We start from the raw sequence: 25,608 nt of genomic DNA, 5'->3' as shown, positions 1-25,608 counted from the left end.
GCTGTATGACTCTGTATGAAATATAGTTTATTTATACAACAGTGTAAGCAGCAACACCTGTTATGAATGTTTACATTTTCTTTTTTTTTTACCGTCCTCTCGTGAATCATGTTGCTGTCTGCTGTGTGCGCGCGCATATACGTTCAGTCTCCCCCACCTGATTTCACTCACTGTGCGCTCTGATAGGCATGAAATAATTTTTTTTTAAAGAAAGAAAAGCTTCCGACGTGTGATTTTTGAACGTACAGTGTGAGCAGTCAGATCGCATCAGAGCATCGGTGTTGTATGGCTGGGGGGCCTGGCTGCCTTTTTGTTTCTGTCTTTTGTTTTTCCTTCCAGGTGGCTTGCATTTGGGACTGAGTGGCTGTGTTGCTGAGGTTATCAGGACCTCACCCTGATCACCTGCGGCTCGTCAGGACTCACAGCTGAGGTGCATCTATATGGATTGGAACATGGTGGCATTTAAGACTGGAGTATACAGTGTGTATTTGCCAGAGACTCGACCTTGTGACCAGACGGGTGAGATCGTCGTCTCGGGAGCCATCTCATCATCAGTGGATGCAGAGAACGTCCAGGGTTTGATGCACGGTCTGTGAAAGAGGAGGGGGTGAGGTCTCACGCTCGTCAGCACACTTCCTGAGGTACGTTACATTTTGTGACTAACGTTTATACAGTCAGTAAATGTGGTGTCCCTCACACCTTTATTATATTGAGCTGTATGTTAGTCATGTATCGGCTTCCACTGCAGTGGAGTTTTGTGAACTGGATGTTCCATGCCTGCAGGTTGGGAAGCTGATTAGTAATCAAGCCAGGAAGTGTTTGCTGTTTGTACACCTTTAAGTGTTCTCTCTGTGTGTAGAGTGTGGACTCACATAATGGTTCCTTCTTTCACAGACTCGGTTTGTTGCGGCCACCTGGGGGGTGTCGGCGGGGTCCTTGGGTCCGAACAGCTTCTGGCTCCGGACCGTTAGCGCTGCTGGGAGTGCACCACGCCAGACCGCACTTTCTTTTGTTGTATTTTGTATCACTGTTATGTATTAAATTCAGTTAGCCTTTGTACCGTGCTCTGCTTATTTCATACTGGGTCCTTCAAACGCTGGTCGGTTCTCCGAGCTGCGTCCGACACATAACAATCGGGCCGTACAGTGTGAGAACATGAATCGTGTGCTCTGAACTTTTAACCCCTGCGGTTTTGTCGCACAGTTTTGAGCTGGAGCCACGTACAATGATTGAAAATATCGTACAGTGTCTGCCCAGCCTTAGGCAATGATGCCGGTTTTTAATTCAGTGCCGCCTGAGGGATCGAAAGTCACGGGCATTCAACAATGAACAACTGCTGGACTATTTTTTCATGCAGTTGTTCACAAAGTGGTGATCCTCGCCCCATCCTTGCTTGTGAACGGCTGAGACTTTTGGGGATGCTCCTTTTATACCCAATCATGAGTGTCCTCAGTTCCCAAAAGCTTATTGTGTGTTGTTAGAAGGAAAGATGATGTAACACAGTGGAAAACATACCACTGTCCCAGCTTTTTTGAAATGTGTTGCAGGCATCCATTTCAAAATGAGCCAATATTTGCACAAAAACAATAAAGTTTATTAGTTTGAATTTAAATATCTTGTCTTTGTGGTGTATTCAATTCAATATAGGTTGAACAGGATTTGCAAATTATTGTCTTCTGTTTTTATTTACATTTTACACAATGACCCAACATCATTGGAATTGCGGTTGTAAAAATTTCTAAAAATGATTATGTCTTGAACTTTATTTACATCAATTATGAAGAAATACAGACAGTATGGTAAATCTGTGTGAAGTAGTTCTCAAAAACTGAATGACTGTGCAAGAAGGAGAAGAGTGAGGAAAGCCAACAAGACACCCAGACAACCCAGAAGAAGTTACAGTCTTCTGTGGCTGTGATTGGAGAAATTGTGCATAGCGCATGTTTTGCATTTTGCATCCCAAGTTAAACAACTTCAAGATGAAGTGGCATAGAGGAGGATTTTATTAAAAAGAAGACCTGAAAGTTCAACTACAATTTGCCAGAAGGTACATCTGAGATGCAAGCCCAGATTTCTTCCCCTCCTCTGTACCACTTCAACATGAAGCTGCATATGCTTTAATGAAATGTTCATTAAGGTGATCTGACATGGCATGTTTACCAGTCAAATTTATAGAATCTTTGATCAGGAAATTGGGTGGCTCACTCACTATAAGACATACACTGGGGAAAATAAGTATTTGACCCCCTGTCAATACAAAGAATGGAGAATGGAGCCGTCTGTAATTTTTATCGTAGGTACACTTCAACTGTCAGAGACAGAATCTAAAAAAAAAAAAAAAATCCAGAAAATCACATTGTATGATTTTTAAATAATTAATTTGCATTTTATTGCATGAAATAAGTATTGGATCCCCTAGAAAAACAGAGCTTAACAATTGGCACAAAAACATTTGTCTGCTATTATACAGAGGTCAGATGTTTCCTGTAGTTCTTGACCAAGTTTTCACACACAGTAACAGGGATTTTGGTCAACTCCACCATACAGATCTCCAAATCTTTCAGGTTTGGAGTTTCAGCTCCCTCCAAAGATTTTCTATTGAGTTCAGGTCTGGAGACTGGCCAGGCCACTCCAGGACCTTGAAATGATTCTTACAGAGCCCCTCCTTAGTTGCCCTGGTTGTGTGTTTGGGGTCATTGTCATGCTGGAAGACCTAGCCATGACCCATCTTCAATGCTCTTAATGAGGGAAGGAGGTTGTTTGCCAAAATCTCACAATACATGACCCGATCCATCTTCCCTTCAATACGGTGCAGTTGTCCTGTCCCCTTTACAGAAGAGCACCCCCAGAGTATGATGTTTCCACCCCCATGCTTCATGGTTGGGATGGTTTTCTTGGGGTTGTTCTCATCCTCTAAACATGGTAAGTGGAGTTGATTCCGAAAAGCTCTATTTTGGTCTCATGTGACCACATGACCTTCTCCCATGCCTCCTCTGGATCATCAAGATGGTCACTGGTGAACTTCAAACAGACCTGGACGTATGCTGGCTTGAGCTACTAATGTAATCTTTGTGACTGTGGTCCCAGCTCTCTTCAGGTCATTGACCAGGTCCTCCTGTGTAGTTCTGAGCTTTCTCAGAATCATCCTTACCCCACAAATTGAGATCTTGCATGGAATCCCAGACCGAGGGAGATTGACAGTCATCTTGTGTTTCTTCCACTTTCTAATAAATAATCATAACAGTTGTTGTCTTCTACCAAGCTGCTTGCTTGTTGTCCTGTAGCCCATCCCAGCCTTGTGCAGGTCTACAGTTTTGTCCCTGGTGTCTTTAGACAGCTCTTTGGTCTTGGCAATGGTGGACAGGTTGGAGTGTGATTGACTGAGTGTGTGGACAGGTGTCTTTTATAGAGGTAACAAGTTCAAACAGGTGCAATTAATACACGTTAAGAGTGCAGAATAAGAGGGCTTCTTAAAGAAAAATTAACAGGTCTGTGTGAGCCAGAATTCATGCTAGTTGGTAGGGGATCAAATACTTATTTTATGCAATAAAATGCAAATTAATTATTTAAAAATCATACAATGTGATTTTGTGGATTTTTTTTTTTTTTTTTTAGATTCTGTCTCTCACAGTTGAAGTGTACCTACGATAAAAATTACAGACTTCTCCATTCTTTGTAGGTAGGAAAACCTGCAAAACTGACAGGGGGTCAAATACTTATTTTCCCCACTAACACCGCAAGCAGATGCCACAACGTTCCAGGTCTTTCAAATTTTCGGTGATTATAGATAAATAGAATTCGGATTTAGCCTTCTTAATGAGGAAAGTGCATCTGTTGTGGAGCTAATGAAAAATTATCCAATCAACCTGTTATAGTTTTCCATGTCTTGGACCAGGCATGGTCCCTTTCTTTTAACAGGTTCCCAATTTTGGAGGAAAAGCAAGGATTGTCCCACCCCTTAATTCTAAATTTATGTCAAGCAGCATGTTTATTAATTATCTTCACTAATTCATTTTAGAAAAACTGCCAGGCCTGCTCAACATCAGCTAGGAGAGATATTCAGTTCCACTTGATATTAGATAGATCATGTTTGCAAAAATGTTTGAAGTCTCTTTTAAGTACAATGAGTGGTTTGGTTTGGGGGAGTTTGGTATTTCTGACTACTGCATTCACACAATGATCACTCAGATCATTCCCGCAAACCCCGAATTCAGGATATTTGTGGCGGCATTCATTACTATTAAATCGAGGAGCGACAATCTGGAAAGGTGTTTCATATTGAGTGGAGTTGGACTGTCTATTCACTGATTTAGATTTAGTGAATCACAGATAAATTTTAGGCTATCTGAGGCTAACGACAACCAATCAAGCTTTAGGTCCACCACTAACACAAGCTGACCAGGGTTTAACCCCGACATACAATTATGTACCTAGCTTAGACCGTCACACAGCAGGCTGAGCGGGGCCTGTAATAGCCCATGACTGTGAGAAACTGTCTCCGCTCAAATTCAAGTTTCAATGCCAGAAGTTCAAATTGTTTGCTAATCGATACAAAGGGGAGTCACATTAATCTCTTTCTTTACATAAATGGCTACACCTCTGCCTGTCCTGAGATGATCACAATGGAAAACATTGCAGTTGTTGACAGCAATATCGGAATTCAAGACTGATTTACTCAGCGAAGTCTCAGAAAATACAAGGGTATGAGGTTCCATTGTTTGTACCCAGATCCATACTAAATCAATCTTATGCTGTGCTTACACATAACGATGACAAGTCACGAATGCCACAAAGTAAACATTCTTGGCTGCTGATCACGAATGTGATGACTTGAGGCAGAGGTGTCAGGTGTCCTCAGGAACTGCTGCAACCTGTTACCACGCATTACAATTAATGGCACGTGTTGCTGGAGAATTATCAGGAACTATTACGCACGGTGAAGAATAATGTTGCACACTGTTCAAGCACGAATGTGCATAACAGCGCATCGTTATGCTCTGTCACATAGTGAATGAAGCGAATTGTCTCCACACACACCACCATATTCATCCATCAGTTGCTGAACAATTCAGATTGCTCCAGTTTGCTCCTCAAAATCCGCAGCAGAAGAACTTTGTGACTGCATGCTTAGTTGGGCTCTGTGCCATGGAGTGGCACAGAGAGGAGGAGAAGACGGAGAGAACCAGGTGTGTGGCTCCACACGGCTCTCGTCTCACTTGTTTTCCCAAACATCAGGCACAGCAGCAGGTGGAACACCTGCAGGAGTGCACTGATGAGCATAGGAATGGAACTTTTAGCCGACTTGGCGTCTCTCTCCTTCTTCAGCATACTGCAGCAATGAAGCTGAATGCGGTGCAGCAGGATTTAATTGTGCACACGTCAGAGAAGAACACTGTCACGCTCTATTAAGGACCACCACTAATCAAGATGGCTCAACACGCTCAGTTGCGACCTCCACGACATGAGGTGAAATGAGGCTGGTGTGTGACATTCGTGGAAGATTTTTTTGACAGCCAAAAACATGCTCCACGAAAATCACGAATATCACACACCAACACGCACTATTAAGAAACCTATTCAGATGCATTAAGTCACATTAAGAATGTCAGGAACGTGCCAAGAATGATGCAAATATGACATTCGTAACACGTCTTGCCTATGTGTAAACACAGCATTAGGAAGCAGACTCCTGATATTTAAATTAAGGATGCCAAGGTCTGATCTGGCTCTGAAATTGTCAATATTTTTCAGGGAGGGTGAGAGGCAATGGGTTAGGCTGTACATTGCCAGACAACAGGAGAAGAAGAACAAGATATTTCCACTTTACGTTAAAAACTGAGCCCTTTTGATATATACTTTATTGATCTCACAGTGGAGAAATTATGTTTACACTCCAGTTACCTCAGACAGCAATTAGTCCATAATTATTACTTGTTTACCATAATAATGGCACACATCAGAATTAAAGACAGCACATACACATTTGACATTGATTATGTGCACTAAGTTTGAAGAAGTCCGTTATCCGAATTGAGGCAAGTGGGTGAAGGTCACGCAGCAACCCTGAGATGCGCTGCCGTCGGCTTGGGGGGAGTAATGGGGGCTGCAGCTATAACTGCACCGCCCCAGCAGAAGGGAAAAGGAGTGACGTGAGCACCGGTGTGGGGAGTGTTGATGGGGGATAGGAGGAGGTGGGGGGAGGTTAATGGAACATGCTTCAGTCCTGTGAAAAGCAGTTTATTGTCTTTGTGAGTTGAGATAAGAAACAGCCAAATGATCCCCAGGCTGAAAAAAATTCTCTGGAGGAAAACAGTCGGGCACTTTGACCTTCAGGCTTGATAACCCTGTAATGTTATGGTTTGAGCAGTGAAAAACACTTTTTAACAGTTCCACAACCAAATCCCAATTATGAATTAAGAATATTCCCAATTATGAATTAAGAATATTCACCGGCCTCTGAAATCTTCAACTTCAACTGCAAGGCATGCATCTGCTCCAAGATGTCATCCAATTTGCGTCTGAGTTCAAGAGTCATCGCAGTCTGAGAATGCACTGCCTTGCCAACCTCGTTAATCATGACGGACAAGCGAGGGGCCGTGGTTCTTGATGCCGCCGTCTTGCCAATTTTCCGGTAGATCAGGGCAGCACATAAGCCAAAAAGTACCAGCCCTGCTACCATAAGACCAAAAATGAATAAATCCTCGACGTCCTCAACGGAGAAAGGCACCAAGCATGCAACACGCAAGGAACTCCGGGAGTCAAGAACATAGCCCGCAGGATACGTTCCATCTGGGCAGGTAGGATCCCCCGGTCCTGACCTTCTTGTAGAAAAAATGGTGTCAATAGCATTCAGAGACCAGCTGATCAATTCCATGGTTAATCCAATAGTAGTCCAATAGACACAGAATCCAATATAATTAGAGGAATTCACAGTCTGGTGAAGTAGGGACTTGAAGGTCAAAGCAGAGAACAGACATAAGGGAGAGTGAAGGAGATGCGACCGCCCTCGTCGAAGTCCCATGCCAAGAATGAGTGAGTTTTCTATGTGTGTAAAACTGCTCTGTAAGACTGATATACACATAAGGGAAAGAAGATTTTGTCGATTTGATTGAATTAATCATTGCAAGTAGGAGGACATCAGCTGAAATGAAAACAAATTATCAGTAGCTGATATTGACCAAGTGCAAGTCTCTGAGTTGGAGAAATCCAAAGATGGATGGGGGACGTGCCTCTGGATCCCACCACCACAGTACGATAATACTCAGCCACGCAAAACACATGAGTAAACAAAGATTAGATTCATTGTTATTGTTGTTACTGTTAGCAGAATATAGCCTAAATCAAGCAAGGGGAGAGGGAAAATGAAATTAATTACACAACATGAAGACATTACTGTTACTGGCTGCAAAATATAAATCGAGCAAGAAGGAAAAAAATTTAATTACTTACACAACAAAAAAGGAGGACATCTTTCATCCCCAAAAGAAGTAGGGCACTTTTGGAAAATGAACTAAAGAATGCCCCATGGAATAATATTGTTAGCTGGGAAAACATTGACCGGTCATGTGATGAACTTTTGTCTGAAATCAAACAAATAGTTCTTAAATACACTGCAACTCAACCATGTAAGACACATGTAAAAGCAAAAATACCCTGGCTGAATAAAGAAAAAGGGATTCAGCACTTAAAATATCTCTTAAAACGGGACATATTATGGATAGAATGATTTTTAAAAGCCTAAGGAATAAGGTTACAATGCAGATAAGGAAAGCAAAAGCGTATTTTTACTTAGAATTAATTAAGACTGCGAAAGGAAATATTAAAGTTGTGGAAAAGCATTGATAAACTATCAGGAAGAGGACAAACAAAGGACTATAACATAACACTGAATTTGAATGACACAACTATCTGATAGTCTCACCATTGGATATTATTTTAATCATTATTTTACTGAATCAGTTAAAATGCTCAGTCAGAAGTTCCCACAAATTTCCCACAATCTACATGTAAACAGTTTTGCATACATAACATGAATGAGCTAAATTTTACTTTGACCAATGGCAGAGAAGTGCACAAAATCCTCACTTCACTGTCTAGTGCACGATGTCAGGATATTCATGGACAAGACACCCTTTTCATCAAAACTTACAAAGACAGCTTAACAGTGCCGATCACCATATTTCCAAAGACTTTAAAAACAGCAACTGTCATTCCTATCCATAAAACAGGGGATAAACGAGACATTAACAACTACACACCCATTAGTATTCTCCCAGTTGTGTCAAAGGCTCTTGAAAAGGTTGTAGCTAAGCAACTCATTGAACATCTCGAGGCTGAAGACCTGCTACATCTTATGCAGTTTGGGTTTAGGACAAACCACTTAACAGAAACAGCTTGCTGCCTCCTTGTCGAAAACATAAAAAAAACATCTGGATAATAGAGGAGTAGTAGGCAGAACTTTTTAGATCTACGAAAGGCCTTTGACACAGTCAGTCACCCGGTTCTTCTCTCTAAATTAACTAAATTCAAACTGTCTGTGAATATCCTGACCTGGTTAAAATCTTATCTGTCAGACCGTTCTCAATGTGTTCGCATTAACGATACCACATCGTCTATCATAGCTTGACATCAGGCTGTCCCAAGGGTCCAATTTGGGCCCTTTGCTCTTCTTCCTCTATGTAGACGACTTGCCATCTGTGATACAGGAGGATATTTATATTCAAATGTATGCAGATGACAGTGATTTATACTTGGGGGAGAGACACTGAGCAGGTTGTTACTAAACTGACTGAGGCCATGGGTAAAGTGGCAGCATGGCTATTAGAGTCAAACTTAATTTTAAACATAAAGAAACATCCACTATGTATTTTTACAATTAATCAAAAAAGTGTTCCAAATGTGTATGTAAACGGGGAACAGATTGAAAATGTAACAGAATATAAATACTGAGGCATTATCTTGGATCCTTCGCTTACTTCTAAAAAAACATGTAAAACAAATGTGTCACAGACTTAAATTTAATATAGCAACTTTTAAATGTATCAGGAACTCTCTAACTTTGGAAGCAGCAAAAACTAATTTTAACGCAATGATAATGTCTAGATTTCATTATTGTATCACATGCTGGTCACAAGGAAATAAAACCACTTTGAAGCTGTTAGAATCCATTCACAAACAAGCCTTAAAAATTTTGGAGCGGAGAACAAGGCAGCATCATCATTGCCATGTTCTGGAAAAATACAGATTGTTGAATTTTGAAAATATTCAGAATGGCTAGTATCTGATTAGAGCATAGAATTATACATAAGTCTGCACCTGCTCTTCTTCAGAACTTTGTCCAGTTAACATCTCAAGTGACAAACAGAAGTACATGCTCCACTACCAGGGGGCATTGCACTTTTCCAAAACGTAAAACAACTTTTGCACAGACAGCTTTTTCATATAGAGCGATTAAAGAATGGAACAAACTTCCTACTGTACTAAAAAGCCAAACAAATTATTTTATTTTCACCAGTGAATTAAAAAAGTGGCCGTTGAATGGTCAGACCTGCCAGCATTGACTCTGAGTCTGTTTTGTTTTTTTAATGTGTAAGAAATTGTTCAAAGTTACTTCCATGTTTTCAATCTATTTTGTTTTGTGATTTGGGGCATGGATTGTAAAGTAACGTAAGCTGTGTTGTAAATATTAGTAGAAATGAAATTGATTAGCATTGTGTAGAGAATGGTGAATTTTTTTTGTGTGGTAGATGAATGTATGTGAAATGATCTGATTGTGACTGACTGTGATATGCTCTGACTTTGTCTGTCTGTGAAAGTGATTTATTGTGGCAGAGGAATTTTAGAATATTTTGTAATTTCATTGCTAATTTATTTGATGTACCCAGGGACTGTGGATGAAAATGAGCTATTTAGCTATAATCTGATGCAACTCATCTCTGTCTCACTGAGCATAATGATGCTGTACATTGTCCCTTAAATAATCTAATAAACTAAACTACACAACACAAAGACATTCAGAGCACAGTTAATAGCTATGTTAGCTGTGTTTCGGAACATCCCCAATGACCAGCAGCCGACAGTGTCTCAACATCGGTGACCAGCAAACACCAACAGCTGATGAGCCAGCAGTTATGGGCCTTACGCACTGAAAGCATCAGACGCGTGAGAAGTGTCAAAAATCGGTCTAAAAAGCATTATTTTCAATAAGACGCGTTGCTTTTTAGACGCATCAGGGGCCTTTCACACTGAAATCGTCAGACACGCCAGAAGCATCAAAAATCGGTCTAAAAAGCATTATTTTCAATGAGATGTTGCTTTTTAGACGCGTCAGAAGCATCGCGTCAAAATCCGAGCTAAAACGACGCTTCTGATGGGAGCACGCATTGCCGCTTGTTGGCAGGCTGACGCAGTCAAAGTTCAATCCAATCCAACTTTCGACGTGCTGAGCTGTGACGTAGCTTCGCGCTGTCCAATAGGAATGACGCGTAGGGCCAAAACACGGAAGACTAGTGGCAGAAACCACTGATCTATACAAAACGGTTCGGTGCAGAAACCACTGATCTGTACAAAAACAGAAACGTGTCACAGGACTGTTCATTTATAGAGCAGTTTTCTGAAGAAAAATCCTTGGAAATTTTTTTTGCTGTTGTTTGTTACCTCAGAATTTCTGATTACTGTTAAAAAAGTTTAGAACACTTGTAAGTAAAATAGCTAAATAAATCAATAAATGGTTCTTTAGAAACCTTTCATCTGTAAATTAAAACCACCTGTTATTTCAGATTAGATAATTTCTTGTTTAACATAAGGAACCTTGGACATTTATTTTTAGACAAATAAAATAACATGGAAACTTGTACATTTTTAAAGTCTAATAGATTATTTATATCTCATTTCAACCAGAAAAACAGACACTGTAAATAAATACAAATGTTTATTATAAATGCAACAGAAAATAATTTAACAATGACTGCAGTGTGATTGTAAAGTAGAATTTCTATGACATAATGGTCATTTCAACTTGTAATTTTGCCAAAATATGTAACTGCCTTTAATATTGTTATCAGGACAGCAAGTTTGAAGGATCTACGATGAAGTATGTGGGCAGGACAGCCATTCGAAGTGAAACGGCGTCCTCCGAAAAGCTCGCCACAGTTTGACGAACCCTGGCAGCCACGCCTTTTGACCTAATTAAATTCTTTTGATAACCATTGGGTCATGATGATGTTGACCAAATTTGAAGACGATTGGATGAAATCCCTAGGACGAGTTCGTTCAAATGTAAGTACTGGAAATGGCCAAAAATGGCTAAAAGCAGCTCAAAATCTAAACAGCCAACTTCCTGTCAACATTTCACCATGACGGTAAGAGACTTTTTGTGTGTCCCTGCATGGTAAATATGTTTACCGAATTTTGTGAGGCTATGACGAAAAAAAACCCCTATGAGGAGGGTTTTTTGAAAATTTCTAGGGGGCACGATTTCACTGCGACCATGTACGCAACACCCAAAATATTGAATTTTGGATCAGGCCGGAGACCGTTGCAAATTTGGTGAGTTTATGAGCATGGGAAGAGGCCAAAATTTTGATTTCAAAAATAATAATAATAATAAATAATAATAATAACTAGGACTGCAAGCAGTCATATACGGGCCCTCGTTCCGCGCAATCGCCTACCCGGGGCAGTGTGTTCCTTGTGACGAGATGTGGGCATGTGTGTACAGGGGCAACGACTCATCCCACAGTTCAAATTTCAAGCAAATCACACAATGCATGAAGGAGTTATGACATGTTGATGGTTCATCCACTAGGGGGCACTCAGTGTACAAACAGAGGGGACAGGTGTGTTGAGGGGCCAACTGTCATCATACATGTGAAGTTTCAAGTCAATCAGGCAAAGCATGAAGGAGTTATCATGACTTGATGTTCAATGGCGAAGGGTCAAAATGGCGGCACCATAGCAGCCACACCCTTCAACATAGAGAAAAGCTTTCGATAACTTTTGGTCAGTATGATGCATGGATGCTGTAAAAGAAGTTTGAAGTGCATTGGACAAAATCCCTCGGAGGAGTTCGTTCAAAAACAACGTGGAAATCACCGCAAAATGACAAGAAAATTCAAAATGGCCGACTTCCTGTTTGGAGTAGACCTATGGTGCAAGGGACGTTTTTGTACGTCTATGGAAGTCACAGGTGAACCAATTTTCATCTCCCTACTCCAAAAAAAAACCCCTATGGGGAGGGGTTTTTGAAAGTTTCAAGGGGGCGCTATTGAGACATTTTGCCCCGCCCATGGGTGACACCCCTATGAATTGTAAGAGGTTGTCGTGCTTGACCTGTGTATCAATTTTCATGATGATATGACGAAATTAAAGCCATCAAAAGGAAGAAGGTAATTTCATGGCGAGGGGCGACATTCGGCATGCCGCCACACAGATGCCGTTACTCGTAACTTCACGGTGATCATCGCCTACGTTGACCAGCTTGTTCTGCATGTTTTAGAAGTGGAATGAAGTTGATTGGGTTAAGTATGTGACATCAGGACCTCTTAAAGTAAAAATAGGACATTTCCCGCCACCACCGGGGGGCACTATGGCGGAGGTGGGAACTTAATATATGCAGACGTTCAGGGTGGAGCCTTCATCATGTCCAGCAAGTTTGAAGGATCTATGATGACGTATATGGGCGTGACAGCCGTTCGAAGTGAAACGTGTGCTCCGAAAAGCTGGCCAAAGTTTGACGACCCCTAGCAGCCACGCCTTTTGACTTAATTAGAATCTTTTGATAACTTTTGATCACCATTGTGTCGTGATGAGGTTGACCAAATTTTAAGACGATTGGATGAAATCCCTAGGACGAGATCGTTCAAATGTAAGTAGTGGAAATGGCCAAAACGGCAAAAATTACCTCAAAATCGAAATTTAAAATAAAAATGGCCGACTTCCAGTCGATATTTCACCACGACAGTAAGAGACTTTTTTGTGCATCCTGGCATGGCAAATATGTGTACCGAATTTCGTGAGGCTACGACGACAAAAGCCCAAAGTGGAGGGGTTTTTGAAAATTTCTAGGGGGCGCTATTTCGCGATTTCGCTGCGACCATGTATGAGACCCCCAAAATATCAAAATTTGGATCCGACCAGACGACCTTGCAAAATTTGGTGAGTTTTTGAGCATGGGAAAAGGCCGAAATTTGGATTTTATTTCGAGCAGAATAACAATAATAATAATAACTAGGACTGCAAGTAGTCATATACGGGGCCTCGTTCCACGCGACGCCTACCCAGGGCAGTGTGTTCTCTTGTGACCAGATGTGCGTACAGGGAATGTGCGTACAGGGGCAACCACTCATCCCACAGTTCAAATTTCAAGCAAATCACACAATGCATGAAGGAGTTATGACATGTTGATGGTTCATCCACTAGGGGGCGCTCAGTGTACAAACAGAGGGGCCAGGTGTGTTGAGGGGCCAACCGTCATCATACATGTGAAGTTTCAAGTCAATCAGGCAAAGCATGAAGGAGTTATCATGACATGATGTTCTATGGAGAAGGGTCAAAATGGCGGCACCACAGCGGCCACACCCTTCAACATAGAGAAAAGCTTTCGATAACTTTTGGTTAGTATCATCTCTGGATGCTGTTAAATAAATTTGAAGTGCATTGGACAAAATCCCTAGGAGGAGGAGTTCAAATACAACGTGGAAATCACGACAAAATGAAAAGAAAATTCAAAATGGCCGACTACCTGTTTGGAGTAGATCCATGGTGCAAGAGACTTTTTTGTACGTCTATGCAAGTCACACATGTGTACCAATTTTCATCTCCCTACTCCCAAAAAAACCCTATGTGGAGAGGTTTTTGAAAATTTCAAGGGGGCGCTATTGAGGCATTTTGCCCCGCCCATGGGCGAGGCACCTATGAATTGTAAGAGGTTGTCGTGCTTGACCTGTGTATCAATTTTCATGATGATATGACAAAATTAAAGCTGTCAAAAGGAAGAACGTAATTTCATGGCGAAGGGGCGATATTTGCTACGCCGCCACACAGAAGCCGTTACTCGTAACTTCACGGCAATCATCGCCTACGTTCACCAAGTTGTTCTGCATGTTTCAGAAGTGGAAGGAAGTTGATGGGGTTAAATATGTGACTTCAGTACCTGTTTAAGTATAATGTTCATATGGCGAAGGGTCAAAGTGGCGGCACCATAGCGGCCACACCCTTCGACATAAAGAAAAGCTTTCGATAACTTTTGGTCAGTATCGTCTCTGGGTGATCTGTAAGAAATCTGAAGTGCATTGGACAAAATCCCTAGGAGGAGGAGTTCAAATACAACATGTGGAAATCACGCCAAAATGAGAAGAAAATTCAAAATGGCCGACTACCTGTTTGGAGTAGACCCATGGTGCAAGAGACTTTTTTGTACGTCTATGCAAGTCACATGTGTACCAATTTTCATCTCCCTACTCCAAAAAAACCCCTACAGGGAGGGGGTTTTAAAAGTTTCAAGGGGGCGCTATTGAGGCATTTTGCCCCGCCCATGGGCACCGCCCCTATGAATTGTAAGAGGTTGTCGTGCTCGACCGGTGTATGAATTTTCATGATGATGTGACAAAATTAAAGCAGTCAAAAAGAAGAACGTAATTTCATGGCGAATGGGCAATATTCGGTACGCCGCCACACGAACCGTTACTCGTAACTTCACGGCGTTTATCGCTTATGTTTACCAATTTGTTCTGCATGTTTTCTAAGTGGAATGAAGTTGATTGGGTTAAGTATGTGACATCAGGACCTGTTAAAGTAAAAATAGGACATTTCCCGCCACCACCGGGGGGCGCTATGGCGCATGTGGGAACTTAAGATATGCAGACGTTGAGGGCAGAGCCCTCATCATGTCCAGCAAGTTTGAAGGATCTACGATGAAGTATGTGGGCGTGACAGCCGTTCGAAGTGAAACGGCGTGCTCCAAAAAGCTCGCCAAACTTTGACGACCCCTAGCAGCCATGCCTTTTGACTTAATTAGAATCTTTTGATAACTTTTGATCACCATTGTGTTGTGATGATTTTGACAAAATTTGAAGACGATCGGATGAAATCCCTAGGACGAGTTCGTTCAAATGTAAGTAGTGGAAATGCCCAAAAATGGCAAAAATTTGCTCAAAATCTAAACTTTAAATCAAAATGGCCGACCTCCTGTCGATATTTCACCATGACAGTAAGAGACTTTTTCGTGCGTCCTGGCATGGTAAATATGTGTACCGAATTTCGTGAGGCTACGACGAAAAAAGCCCAAAGCGGAGGGGTTTTTGAAAATGTCTAGGGGGCGCTATTTCACGATTTTTCTGCAACCATGTGCGAGGCCCCCAAAATATCGAATTTCGGATCCGGCCGGACGACTATGGAAAGTTTGGTGAGTTTTTGAGCATGGGAAGAGGCCAAAATTTCGATTTCAAGAGTGAGAATAATAATAATAATAATAATAATAATAAACAGCGCAATTACAATAGGGTCCTCGTAGGACGTTGCCTACTCGGGCCCTAATAATAATAATAATAATAATAATAATAATAATAAACAGCGCAATTACAATAGGGTCCTCGTAGGACGTTGCCTACTCGGGCCCTAATAATAATAATAATAATAATAATAAATCAGCGCAATTACAATAGGGTCCTCGTAGGACGTTGCCTACTTGGGTACTAATAATAAATAATAATAATAATAACTAGGACTGCAAGCAGTCATATACGGGCCCTCGTTCCACGCAACCGCCTACCCAGGCAGTAGACCCATGGTGCAAGAGACTTTTTTGTACGTCTATGCAAGTCACACGTGTACCAATTTTCATTTCCGTACTCCAAAAAAACCCCTACGGGGAGGGGTTTTTGAATGTTTCAAGGGGGCGCTATTGAGGCATTGTGCCCCGCCCATGGGCGACGCCCCTATGAATTGTAAGAGGTTGTCGTGCTCGACCTGTGTATCAATTTTCATGATGATGTGACAAAATTAAATCCGTCAAAAGGAAGAACGTAATTTCATGGTGAATGGGCAATATTCGGCACGCCGCCACACGGACGCCGTTACTCGCCTACGTTCACCAATGTGTTCTGCATGGTTTAGAAGTGGAATGAAGTTGATTGGGTTAAGTAAAATTTCTAGGGGGCACTATTTCGCGATTTCGCTGTGACCATGTGCGACACCCCCAAAATATCGAATTTCGGATCCAGCCGGACAACTTTGGAAAGTTTGGTGAGTTTTTGACCATGGGAAGTGGCCGAAATTTCGATTTAAAAAGTGGCAAGAATAATAATAATAATAACTAGGACTGCAAGCAGTCATATATGGGCCCTCGTTCCTCGCGACAGCCTACCCAGGACAATGTGTTCTCTTGTGACCAGATGTGGGCATGTGCATACAGGGGCAACCACTCAACCCACAGTTAAAATTTTAAAGAAATCACACAATGCATCAATGAGTTATGACATGTTGATTGTTCATCCATTAGGGGGTGCTCAGTGTACAAACAGAGGGGCCAGGTGTGTTGAGGGGCCATCTGTCATCATGTGAAGTTTCAAGTCAATCAGGCAAAGCATGAAGTAGTTATCATGACTTGATGTTCTATGGCGAAGGGTCAAAATGGCGGCACCACAGCGGCCACACCCTTCAACATAAAGAAAAGCTTTCGATAACTTTTGGTTAGTATCATCTCTGGATGCTGTTAAATAAATTTGAAGTGCATTGGAGAAAATCCCTAGGAGGAGTTCATTCAAATACAACGTGAGGAAATCATGGCAAAATGACAAGAAAATTCAAAATGGCCGACTTCCTGTTTGGAGTAGACAAATGGTACTAGAGACTTTTTTGTACGTCTATGCAAGTCACATGTGTACCAATTTTCATCTCCCTAGTACAAAAAACCCCTAAGGGGAGGGTTTTTTTAAAGTTTCAAGGGGGCGCTATTGAGGCATTTGCCCCGCCCACGGATGACGCCCCTATGAATTGTAAGAGGTTGTCGTGCTTGACCTGTGTATCAATTTTCATGATGATGTGACAAAATTAAAGCCATCAAAAGGAAGAACGTAATTTCATGGCGAAGGGGCGATATTCGGTATGCCACCACACAGAAGCCGTTACGCGTAAGTTCACGGCGATCATTGCCTATGTTCACCAACTTGTTCTGCATGTTTTAGAAGTGGAAGGAAGTTGATGGTGTTAAGTATGTGACATCAGTACCTGTGTAAATATAATGTTCCATGGCGAAGGGTCAAAATGGCGGCGCCACAGTGGCAACACCCTTCGACATAAAGAAAAGCTTTCGATAACTTTTGGTCAGTATCGTCTGTGGGTGATGCGGAAGAAATCTGAAGTGCATTGGACAAAATCCCTAGGAGGAGTTCGTTGAAATACAACATGTGGAAATCATGCCAAAATGAAGGATCTACGATGAAGTATGTGGGCGTGACAGCCGTTCGAAGTGAAATGGCGTGCTCCGAAAAGCTCTCCAAAGTTTGACGACGCCTAGCAGCCACGCCTTTTGACTTAATTAGAATATTTTTGATACCTTTTGATCACCACTGTGTTGTGATGATTTTGACCAAATTTGAAGACGATCGGATGAAATCCCTAGGACGAGTTCGTTCAAATGTAAGTAGTGGAAATGGTCAAAAATGGCAAAAATTTGCTCAAAATCGAAACTTAAAATGAAAATGGCCGACTTCCTGTTGATATTTCACCATGACAGTAAGAGACTTTTTCGTGCATCCTGGCATGGTAAATATGTGTACCGAATTTCGTGAGGCTACGACGAAAAAAGCCCAATGCGGAGGGGTTTTTGAAAATTTCTAGGGGGCACTATTTCGCGATTTTTCTGTGACCATGTGCGACGCCCCCAAAATATCGAATTTCGGATCCGGCCGGACAACTTTGGAAAGTTTGGTGAGTTTTTGAGCATAGGAAGAGGCCGAAATTTCGATTTCAAGAGTGAGAATAACAATAATAATAATAATAATAATAACTAGGACTGCAAGCAGTCATATACGGGCCCTCGTTCCGCGCAACCGCGTACCCAGGCCAGTGGGTGCCCTTGTGACCACATGTGGGCATGTGCGTACAGGGGCAACCACTCATCCCACAGTTCAAATTTCAAGCAAATCACACAATGCATCAAGGAGTTATGACATGTTGATTGTTCATCCACTAGGGGGCACTCATTGTACAAACAAAGGGGCTGGGTGTGTTCAGGAGCCAACCGTCATCATACATGTGAAGTTTTTTTTATTGGGGCACTTTGCCCTGACCATGGGCGAGGCCCCTATGAACTGTAAGAGGTTGTCGTGCTTGACCTGTGTATCAATTTTCATGATGATGTGACAAAATTAAAGCCGTCAAAAGGAAGAACGTAATTTCATGGCGAAGGGGCGATATTCGGTACGCCACCACACAGAAGCAGTTACTCGTAAGTTCACGGCGATCATCGCCTATGTTCACCAAGTTGTTCTGAATGTTTTAGAAGTGGAATGAAGTTGACTGGGTTAAGTATGTGACATCAGGACCTCTTAAAGTAAAAATAGGACATTTCCCGCCACCACCGGGGGGCGCTATGGCGCAGGTGGAAACTTAAGATATGTAGACGTTCAGGGCGGAGCCCTCATCATGTCCAGCAGGTTTGAAGGATCTACGATGAAGTATGTGGGCGTGACAGCCGTTCGAAGTGAAATGGCGTGCTCCGAAAAGCCTTAAGTAGACTTAAGTAGAATCTTTTGATAACTTTTGATCACCATTGTGTTGTCATGATTTTGACCAAATTTGAAGACGATCGGATGAAATCCCTAGGACGAGTTCGTTCAAATGTAAGTAGTGGAAATGCCCAAAAATGGCAAAAATTTGCTCAAAATCGAAACTTAAAATCAAAATGGCCGACTTCCTGTCGATATTTCACCATGACATTAAGAGACTTTTTCGTGCGTCCTGGCATGGTAAATATGTGTACCGAATTTCGTGAGGCTACGATGAAAAAAGCCCAATGCGGAGGGGTTTTTTAAAATTTCTAGGGGACACTATTTCGCGATTTTTCTGCGACCATGTGCGACGCCCCCAAAATATTGAATTTCGGATCCGGCCGGACGACTTTGAAAAGTTTGGTGAGTTTTTGAGCATGGGAAGAGGCTGAAATTTCGATTTCAAAAGTGGCAAGAATAATAATAATAATAATAAATAATAATAATAATAATAATAATAATAAACAGTGCAATTACAATAGAGTCCTCGTAGGATGTTGCCTACTCGGGCCCTAATAATAATAATAATAATAATAATAATAATAATAAAGAGCGCAATTACCATAGGGTCCTCGTAGGACGTTGCCTACTCGGGCCCTAATAATAAACAGCGCAATTACAATAGGGTCCTCGTAGGACGTTGCCTACTCGGGCCCTAATAATAATAATAAACAGTGCAATTACAATAGGGTCCTCGTAGGACGTTGCCTACTCGGGCCCTAATAATAATAATAAGAATAATAATAATAAACAGTGCAATTACAATAGGGTCCTCGTAGGACATTGCCTACTTGGGCCCTAATAATAATAATAATAATAATAATAAACAGTGCAATTACAATAGGGTCCTCATAGGACATTGCCTACTCGGGCCCTAAGAATAATAATAATAATAATAATAATAATAATAAAAAACAGCACAATTACAATAGGGTCCTCGTAGGACGTTGCCTACTCGGGCCCTAATAATAATAAACAGCGCAATTACAATAGGCTCCTCGTAGGACGCTGCGTACTCGGGCCCTAATAATAATAATAATAAATAATAATAATAAACAGCGCAATTACAATAGGGTCCTCCTAGGATGTTGCCTACTCGGGACCTAATAATAATAATAATAATAATAATAATAATAATAATAAACAACGCAATTACAATAGGGTCCTCGTAGGACGTTGCCTACTCGGGCCCTAATAATAATAATAATAATAAATAATAATAAACAGCACAATTACAATAGGGTCCTCGTAGGACGTTGCCTACTCTGGCCCTAATAATAAACAGCGCAATTACAATAGGGTCCTCGTAGGACGTTGCCTACTCGGGCCTTAATAAACAGCGCAATTACAATAGTGTCCTCGTAGGACGTTTTCCTACTCGGGCCCTAATAATTAACAGCACAATTACAATAGGGTCCTCGTAGGACGTTGCCTACTCGGGCCCTAATAATAATAATAAATAATAATAATAAAAATAATAATAATAAACAGCGCAATTACAATAGGGTCCTCGTAGGACATTGCCTACTCGGGCCCTAAGAATAATAATAATAATAATAATAATAATAATAATAAAAAACAGGACAATTACAATAGGCTCCTCGTAGGACGCTGCGTACTCGGGCCCTAATAATAATAATAATAATAAACAGCGCAATTACAATAGGGTCCTCCTAGGATGTTGCCTACTCGGGACCTAATAATAATAATAATAATAATAATAATAAACAGCGCAATTACAATAGGGTCCTCGTAGGACGTTGCCTACTCGGGCCCTAATAATAATAATAATAATAAATAATAATAATAAACAGCACAATTACAATAGGGTCCTCGTAGGACGTTGCCTACTCTGGCGAGTGCGCTTTTATTTTAAAGAGTCACAGCTCTTTTCAGGCTTGATCAGACCTGACTGATCAGGGCGTTTGATGAGCGCACCGACATACAGCGTGTGCGCTTTCATTTTAAAGTCATAGGTCTGATCAGACACAGAGAGAGAGCGCGAGAGAGAGCGCGAGAGAGAGCGCGAGAGAGAGAGAGAGAGAGCACGAGAGAGAGAGAGAGAGAGAGAAAGCGCAAGCGAGCGACCAGCTGTTTCTGTTGCATTTCTGGATTTCTGAGTTGAGGTTGGATTCCCTGTTCTGAGCACACAGGCGCTGTGGGCGTGATCATGTGATCATGTTCTCAGCTGAATCACTCTGGGTGCAGCGCTCAGTTTTTAGTTGTGTCCAGGAGCGCAGTGTTGCACAGTCTTGCATGCAGCAACACTGTGCTGCGCAGACCTGCTTAAAACTGTGTCCAGCGCTCTATGCCAAAGAAAATTAAACATGTTTAATTTCTTCCGTTCTACGCATGTAGCCCTCAACATATTGCTGCGCAGGGAGAAAAAACTCAACGTAGAGCTGCTAAAAGTGGGCGGAGAGCTGCTCATCTCAGCGCAGACAATACGCCACAATGAGCAGCTCTACGAATACAAATATTTACTCTGTGGCTCTCACCCTCTGGCGTAAAGCACTGTTTACCATATCATGGGGTGAGGGAGAGGGGCCGCTCCTCAGACTGGAGCATAAACGCATAGACCATTTTGTATATATTGTTCAAAATGTGCATTTGTGTTTATTGTTTGAACTTTTCTGTTATACAGTCTTTCACACAATACCTCAAATTACCTTTAGAAAGTGTCAAAACAGTTGTTTATTATAGTAGTTTGCTGTGTTTTTTGAATAAATGTGTGGAAAATTATTTCTGCTTTACTTTTTTCTTTGTTATTTGTGATTGTAAACCTTTATTACACTTATAAAACACAACAAAAGCATATATTTTATGAAAGAACAGGTTGTCCTGAAAAAAAGAGACATAAAACTTGATTGTGGGATGCAGGGAGAGCTGCAATAATAAGACATTTCTGCCAGGCGAGTGAACTGTCCAAAAAATGCCCTCAGACCCCAGAGGGTTAAGCATCAGGCAATTATCATTAAGCCAGTCTTGTACCTTGTTTAAAAATATTGGCAAGTTTGTAAGATATTATATCAGTTGTAGAACCATGGGTGTAAATGTCTGCATCGTTTGTATACATTTGAGTATTGAGATCATAGCATACCTCTGGAAGGTCATTTTTGTATAATGAAAATAATGAGGGCCCCAGGACTGACCCCTGTCGGACACCTACAAGACATCTACGAAAGGAAGATTTGACTCTGTCAACTGTAACGAACTGAGTTGTATTTAAAAGACACGAATCAAACCACTGAACCGCACTAGGTGAGAAATTAAAGTATGTGAGTTTATTAAGCAAAACCTTGTGATTGATGGTGTCAAATGCCTTCCTGAAGTCAAGAAACACTGCACATACATAGGAATACTTATCCAATAGACACTTAACCTTTTCAGTTGAGTGGTGCGACCGAAACCCAAACTGCATTTGATGTTGTGGTGTGAAGCCTTTATCAAGGTGTTTGATCAGCTGATTTCCCTTTTTCAGCTATCTTGGAGAGAATTGGAAGAATGCCGATTGGCCTGTAATTGGCCTCTTGAGTTTTACAGCCCGATTTAAAAATGGGAGTCACTGAAGCAACTTTCCAGGCTGTTGGGACTGTTTTATGAAGAATTGACAAATTAACCAAGTGAGTGATAGGCTGTACTAAATGCATTAGCATGTGTTTTTATAAAGTTGGTATCCATACCATTTACATCTTTAGCTTTGGAACATTTAAGACTTTTAATAATTTTTAATACTTCGTCTTCAGTTATTTTTTCCAGTTGGAAAATGGGTTGGTCAGTTTAGAAAACAAGGTGCAACAGTGGTGGGGGAAAACTGATTTGTTATATTGAGCATACTATTTAAAAAGTAGTCAAAGTATTTGCTATTTTTTAAGGATCCTTCTCCAGAGCATTATCAATATCTAACTCAAAAGTGTTTTTGAGTTAATCCTCAACAACAAGTAATTTCAATTATTCCAAAATTACCGTATCTAATCTGACGGTGTAATTTCTTTAGAGATTTTCTAAGCATATAAATGAATTTGTAAGATCTCACCTGGACACATGATTGGTTTCGTCATAAGATTCTGCCCCAGACTCAGAGCTGCTTTCCTTGTCTGCCTTCACTCGTTTCCTTTTCTTCTTCTTGTGCTTTTTGTGCTTCTTATGCTTCTTTTGCACACAGTGGCTGCTGATCTCATCCTCTTTGTCCGTCTCTGTTGCAGCAAATTTTGTTCTAGAACACAGACCTTCGACACCACTGACAGACACAGAGAAATAACTGTCAATTCTCCCAAGGTATGTCTATAGTGGAAGGCTTCTATTGTTATTTTCAACATTAAAATACATATTCAATTAGTCAATATGACATTGACTAATTGAATGTAGGTCCAGCCTCATATCATTCCACACCTACCATGCTGTGTACATAGATCTACAGCTTTTCTGCAACATATACACAGATACATGTTCTTGCTTTTTAAATTTTCTTTTTGTGTTTCTCCACAGTCTGTAAACATCTATACAGATACCACTTTAAAAACATTTAAAATCTTTAGCATTATGGGCTTATAAAGGGCCTTCTTTGTCTGTCTAAATATACCAAATAGCTCTGTAATTAACTTAATTAGACAATGATATTTTTACTTTTTACATACCAGGTTCCCAAAATATTGGACAATCAGGTAAGCTCAAAATACTACCAAATCATGAGCTCACAACAACATTTATTGAAACTAAAACAGTTGTACATTTCTATCATAGATTTGATTCAAGAGTGCTCAGGCTGTCACATCAATTCTTCTAATATTCATCTTGGCCCAGTTGTTGCAAGCTGACTCAAAGCTGAATGTTTTTACCTCATCTCCATCAACAGAAATCATAAGGAGGTTGTCCAGAATTTCTTCTTTCAGTATATTTTGGAGGGGGGTCTTGACTGTCTTAATAGCCCCTTTCACAGTATGAAAATATAAATTATTTGAAACGTTAGCATTGGGCTGATATTGTCATCACAGTGCATGTGTATTGAGGCACTACAAGTACATGCATTTAATAAGTTTTGTTTCAAGATCTTCATCGTATTGTCTACAGTTTTAATTTCTTCAAGTCAACAGTATATGAATACCAGGTATAATATAATACAAAGGTAAATTAAAATATAACGCAATGGTAAAATGTGCTAAGATTCTGTTGTCTTACATACAATTTGTACATGTTCAATAAAGCTCCTCAATCAATCAAAAACAATATTTACGTCTTCACGGCATCTGCAAGAGGCCTTGCATGTGCGTGTACATGACCTTTTGACAAGAGTATAAGTTTTGCAAATCAAGGAATATTTGTTGATCACCCTGTGTGCATTTGCTGATATTAATGAGACAAATTTAACTCCATAGGAAGTTAGGTTTGAGTAAGCGGAGGTTAGCATGCACACTAACAAAGCAAAATGTCTTGCACAACCCCAGAACAAAAAGAACATTTTCAGTTTTAGAAGTGTTTATTTCTCAATAGCTTTTACATAATATATGAAAAACAGGATATTTTACACATAAACGAAACAGAGTTTTGAAGCTAGCTACCAGCCTGTGACATCACCATGCTAACGTCCATGAAATGCCTTGTAAATATGTTCAGAGGCGTTATTAGGTGTTTTCAGTTTTAGAAATGTTTATTTCTCTCTAGCTTTTACATAATACAGTGGGGGAAATAAGTATTTGATCCACTCTCAATTTTGGAGAGGTCTGTAATGTTTATTGTAGGTACACTTCAACTGTGAGAGACAGAATCTTAAAAATAAAAAAAAATCCAGAAAATCACATTGTATTATTTTTAAAAACTTAATTTACATTTTATTGCATGAAATAACTATCTCATCACCTACCAACCAGCAAGAATTCTGGCTCTCACAGACCTGTTAATTTTTCTTTAAGAAGCCCTCTTATTGCACTCTTTACCTGTATTAACTGCACCTGTTTGAACTTATTACCTGCATAAGACACCTGTGCACACACTTAGGGCTGAAACGATTATTCGAGTTATTCGAGTAACTCGATTACAAAAAATGCTCGAGGCAAATTCTTTGCCTCGAAGCTTCGTTTAATTCATGTCGCCAGCTCCCATATCATTGTTTCCCTGGACTGTAATAATTCCCGGACAAGACTTCATGCGGTGCAATGTAGTTCTCTGGCGATGGCGGAAAACGAAGACACCGGTGTGAGTAAAAGGCAGAAAATGTCTAATGTTTGGGATCATTTTACACTTTGTATGGCAGACAATATAGTGCAATGTATACACTGTAAAGCGGACCTGGCCTACCATAACAGTACTTCGTCAATGCTGCAACACCTCGACCAAAAGCATCCTCACGTGAACTACTGCACTTCTCCAAGCGGACTCGGAGCCTCTAAAAGGTAACGTATTTTACGATTGTTAACGTTAACTGATATGAACACTACCGCTTGTTAGAATTTCAGTAATTATGTGTAGCTTGTGTGTTATGTGTCGATAGTGATGAGACATAGGCTAACAAGAAGCTAATAAGTAGGCTAACGAGAGCAAATGCAACAAAATCATCAAATCAATTCATCTCTCTCACTCACTCACTCACTCACTCACTCACAAAATAAATAATATGGATGGACAAATTCATTAGCATATATTTACTTTTGGACAACTTTAGCATTTGTTATACCCTGCAAATGAAAAGTCCCCCCCCAGCACATCACAGCGATGCATGGACAGCTTTGTCCAGACAGGTCCCTCATGTACTGTTGAGGAGGCCGTGGTTTTGACCAACAGCATTTTAAATATGCTCATCACAGACATGCGTCCACTGTCCATGGTGGAAGACACAGGATTC

General features: G+C 40.8%; 1 protein-coding gene across 5 annotated transcripts in view; it reads right to left on the bottom strand.

The window, feature by feature from the left end:
• The window catches only part of LOC117512923 (protein SON), a 451,527-nt gene that overhangs the window by 397,401 nt on the left and 28,518 nt on the right, over nt 1-25,608 (bottom strand). For all 5 annotated transcript variants that reach the window (XM_034173153.1, XM_034173176.1, XM_034173169.1 and 2 more), the window contains exon 2: nt 22,807-23,010. In XM_034173153.1, the coding sequence (XP_034029044.1) occupies nt 22,807-23,010 (204 nt within the window). The remainder of the gene's footprint in view (nt 1-22,806; nt 23,011-25,608) is intronic.

This window comes from Thalassophryne amazonica, chromosome 1, assembly GCF_902500255.1.
Source record: "Thalassophryne amazonica chromosome 1, fThaAma1.1, whole genome shotgun sequence".
Classification (NCBI taxonomy): Eukaryota; Metazoa; Chordata; class Actinopteri; order Batrachoidiformes; family Batrachoididae; genus Thalassophryne; species Thalassophryne amazonica.
Note: the sequence above shows the minus strand (reverse complement) of the source record. Positions and strands in the feature narration are given on the sequence as shown.